General features: G+C 43.5%; 1 protein-coding gene across 1 annotated transcript; it reads left to right on the top strand.

Annotated features, from left to right (window-relative positions):
- Window positions 1-597: 597 nt before the first annotated feature.
- Window positions 598-2,747, top strand: LOC110498780 (inactive all-trans-retinol 13,14-reductase). Its single transcript, XM_090212873.1, is given in 5 exon segments — window positions 598-896; window positions 898-937; window positions 1,068-1,097; window positions 1,100-1,235; window positions 1,650-2,747. Coding segments are annotated over 5 exon segments (549 nt in total). The 5' UTR covers window positions 598-690; the 3' UTR covers window positions 1,787-2,747.
- The last annotated feature ends 1,584 nt before the right edge of the window (window positions 2,748-4,331 follow it).

Here is a 4,331-nt window from a genome sequence, read left to right as displayed (position 1 = left end):
GTCTTCCTGAGTCTTCTCCTGTTTGTTTCCATCGCCAGGTGTAAAGGTGAGAAAGGGACAGGAGGAGGTGGAGGTACATGCTCCTGTGATCATCTCCAACTGTGGTCTGTTCACCACCTTCCAGAAATGACTGCCCCCTGAGACCCAGACCAAACCAGGTGAGCTACACTGACAAACTAACAGCATGTAGGATTTCAATCAGTTGATTGATCGATTGATCAGTCGATAGGTGTTGCCTTATAATGTTCTAGCTTACTACTGTAAAGTCTTGCTATGGGTTGATGGTAAAACCCTTTTTTTGCTAACAGACATCCAGGAACGTTTGGACATGACGAAACATGGCAGAGGATCATTATTGGTCTTCTCTGGCTTTGATGGAACCCAAGAGGAGCTGGGTATTGTCTCCACCAACTTCTGGCTCTTCAAAAAGAATGATATGGATGGCTCGTAAGGACCAGGCACCGAATCCTCTTTCAGAATTGAAATGAGATGATATCGCCCTCTGTACTCACAAGGTGGCGCTGCTGCATAAACAATGAGTACAAGCAGTTACTATGGCATCACTACATAGCTTACAGTCGTACATGGAGATTAGTTTCATTGATGCATCATCACTCCAGCATTCTTCAGATGTTTACAGCCTTGTTGTTTTGTGTAGAATGGAAGGGTTATTTGCCATGAGTAAAGAGGATGCACCTGCTAAGTGTGTTTACTTCTTTGTGCCACAAATACGCTGCAGACGTGTCGGATGTATACCATGTTACATTTACAGGGAAATCCTGCATGACGATGTTGACCATGGTGAAATACGAGTGCTTTGAGGAATGGACAGATACCTCAGTAAGGAAAAGGGGAGATGACTACACCAACTACAAAATGAAATTTGCAAACAATCTCTGACTGGGCATGCACCCTATTCCCCAAGCTGAGGGAAAAGGTATGAACAAGTGTTTTTCAATTAACATAACATAGTAGTGTATATTGTCTCTCTGTGTGTCTGTGATTGCGGCTTTTTAGAGGTTAATCCATGTTAATTGATAACGTATCTATGCTCCGTTTGTTTCCAGTTGGTGTTCCAGGACATTGCGACCCCCCCCCCCCCCTGACTTACATGCACTACCTGGGAGCCCAGCGCGGGGCCATGTACTCTGCTGAGCACAACCTTGGCCGCTTCCATGCTGAGGCTGTGGCCAGGAACCACTGCTCCACCCCTGTCAAAAACCTCTTTATCTCAAGTAACACTCCTGGAGCTTTTCCTCTAATGCTTCTCCGTAAAGATTCAATCATTTATAAAGTGAGACAAAATGTGCATTAGCCGTAAAGTCTATTTTGTATGAGCTATATAGTCAAATTCTGTGAAGAATATTTACATTTACAAACTCTTGTTTTGATTTTTTTTAAATGTACTGGGTGGCAAATAGCCTATTGGTGTAGAGCATTGGGCCTGCAACAATCCCCAAGCTGACTAGTTGGAAAATATATGTTGATGTGCCATTGAGCAAGGCACTTAACCTCAATTGCGCCTGTAAGTCGCTCTGGATAAGAGCGTATGTTAAATTATGTAAATGTACTGTATGTGAAGGAGCTTGCATGTCTTCAGGCCATCTTTGCCTTACCTTATATGGTTTGTGTGGATGTACCTTTTCCAGGGCAGGATGTGTTCAGCTGTGGGATAGCTGGAGCGTTGCATGGGGGTCTCCTGTGTGCCTCCACGGTCCTGGACCACATCGTCTACATCAACCTCCTCTTCCTCAAGAAGAAGCAGAAAGATGGCCAGGCTGGTTAAGAAGCTAGAGTGAGGAGACCACTCCATTTCTACGCTCCGGAGCGAAGTTTCCCCTATAATTGAACTTTCCTAACCTAAATCACAAGATGGGACAATTTTAAAACTGACCCAAGATCAGCGTCTAGGGCCAGCTTCACCCTACACACTACTTCTACAGTAAGGTAGCCTATACAGGGTCGAAAAAGAAGAAGAAACCACTAACATCCGTTTTTCAGGGATACAGCATCTTCAACATAGCTTCCGTTTCCTCTGAAAACCGCATGTAGGGACCACAGGAGGTTGGTGGTGCCTTAATTGAGGAGGACGGGCTCGTGGTAATGGCTGGAGTGCAATAGGAGGAATGGTATCAAATACAACAAACACATGGATTCCATGTGTTTGATGCCATCAGTCGCACCGTTCCGGCCATTATTGTGAGCCATCCTCCCCTTAGCAGCCTCCATTGGTAGGGACTGCTCAAGCGGTTCTTTTACGCCTGCTAGGTTAACAGTAAGGCTGCTCTCTACTTCCTCCTCAGGACGAAGTCTGAACTGCAGGTTTCATTCTGATACGATGACATCATGAGATGGAATCCCAACAAACCATTTCTGGTTACCTCTTCATTCCTAGAACATTAGTATGAATGTTCTGAGAGGGGTAAAATGGTTAACACTTTTGGTTAAAACGTTTGACAGAGTTTCCCAGGGATGTATACATATTGTATGTCATTTTACAATTACAGATTGATCCTTGAATATGTATGCACCACTTACACTGTGTCAAAGTTTTAAATGTTTTAATGTGAATCATTTAATATTGTATTGATGTAAACATGTAACATGATAAGACCAGGTTCCAGGATAAAGTGACTAAGGGGACAGTTGAAATCGGCTATCGGGCACCATTTTTGGGTTCTTGCATTGGAATTACATTGAATTCTGCTTATATCAGGTTATACCACAATAAACAGTGTAAACCGACACTGAGATCATTGAGTGCTTTTGAAGTGACAGGTTGGCGTGAAATCTGTAGCCCATCTCAGCTGTGCTGTATCAGCACAATGGACAGCGCCCTAACATACAAGGCCGTTTTGGTAATGAATATAGACTACAAGATGGACAGGGTAATTCACCTATTACAAACAGCCTATGTGAATGCAGTCTTACACACCGCTGTCTTAACAAAATAATACTAACTAAATGCTGAAAGTAGTAGCTTAGTTATTCATGCATGCAAGCAAAAACACTGAACAGCAGTTTGGCTTAGAATACCGACACAACTGCGAATGCGAACAAATGAGAACAGAACAAAACAACGGTACCAAGTAGTAGGCCTAGAAAACTAAATATCAGATCGATAAAAGAATGACACAATCTAGATTTAGGTTAGTTACATTAAAAGTAAACAACGCAGTAAACAAAAGATTAAATGGAGATCCAAATCTAGCCTACAACCTACTACAGTTAGATGTAGAAATGCACAGCTGTCTTGCCAAATAAATAGGCCTATAGGCCAGCTTCATACATGGAAAATCATGCCGCTCATGAGTTTAGCAACACGTTGGGATATGGCACAATACACTTCTGTAAATCAAATTTGACCCACATAATCAATTACGCAATGCAAGCCTACCAAAAACAAGTTTCCAATACTACAGTTCCATTTACAACCACGAATCAATCAAAACCATAATAGAATGTATCTTTCTATGATGAAACATAACGACTGTAGCTACAGTATACCCAGGGGCGTCATTTGGGTCATTGCAATGGAATTATATGGAATTCTGCTTATATCAAATCAAATTTATTTATATAGCCCTTCGTACATCAGCTGATATCTCAAAGTGCTGTACAGAAACCCAGCCTAAAACCCCAAACAGCAAGCAATGCAGGTGTAGAAGCACGGTGGCTAGGAAAAACTCCCTAGAAAGGCCAAAACCTAGGAAGAAACCTAGAGAGGAACCAGGCTATGTGGGGTGGCCAGTCCTCTTCTGGCTGTGCCGGGTGGAGATTATAACAGAACATGGCCAAGATGTTCAAATGTTCATAAATGACCAGCATGGTCGAATAATAATAAGGCAGAACAGTTGAAACTGGAGCAGCAGCACAGCCAGGTGGACTGGGGACAGCAAGGAGTCATCATGTCAGGTATTCCTGGGGCATGGTCCTAGGGCTCAGGTCCTCCGAGAGAGAGAAAGAAAGAGAGAATTAGAGAGAGCATATGTGGGATGGCCAGTCCTCTTCTGGCTGTGCCGGGTGGAGATTATAACAGAACATGGCCAAGATGTTCAAATGTTCATAAATGACCAGCATGGTCGAATAATAATAAGGCAGAACAGTTGAAACTGGAGCAGCAGCACAGCCAGGTGGACTGGGGACAGCAAGGAGTCATCATGTCAGGTAGTCCTGGGGCATGGTCCTAGGGCTCAGGTCCTCCGAGAGAGAGAAAGAGAGAAGGAGAGAATTAGAGAACGCACACTTAGATTCACACAGGACACCGAATAGGACAGGAGAAGTACTCCAGATATAGCAAACTGACCCTAGCCCCCCGACACAAACTACTG

The sequence above is a fragment of the Oncorhynchus mykiss genome, chromosome 20 (assembly GCF_057628025.1).
Source record: "Oncorhynchus mykiss isolate SJ-2025 chromosome 20, ASM5762802v1, whole genome shotgun sequence".
Taxonomy (NCBI): domain Eukaryota; kingdom Metazoa; phylum Chordata; class Actinopteri; order Salmoniformes; family Salmonidae; genus Oncorhynchus; species Oncorhynchus mykiss.
This window is presented reverse-complemented; position numbering and strand designations above follow the sequence as displayed.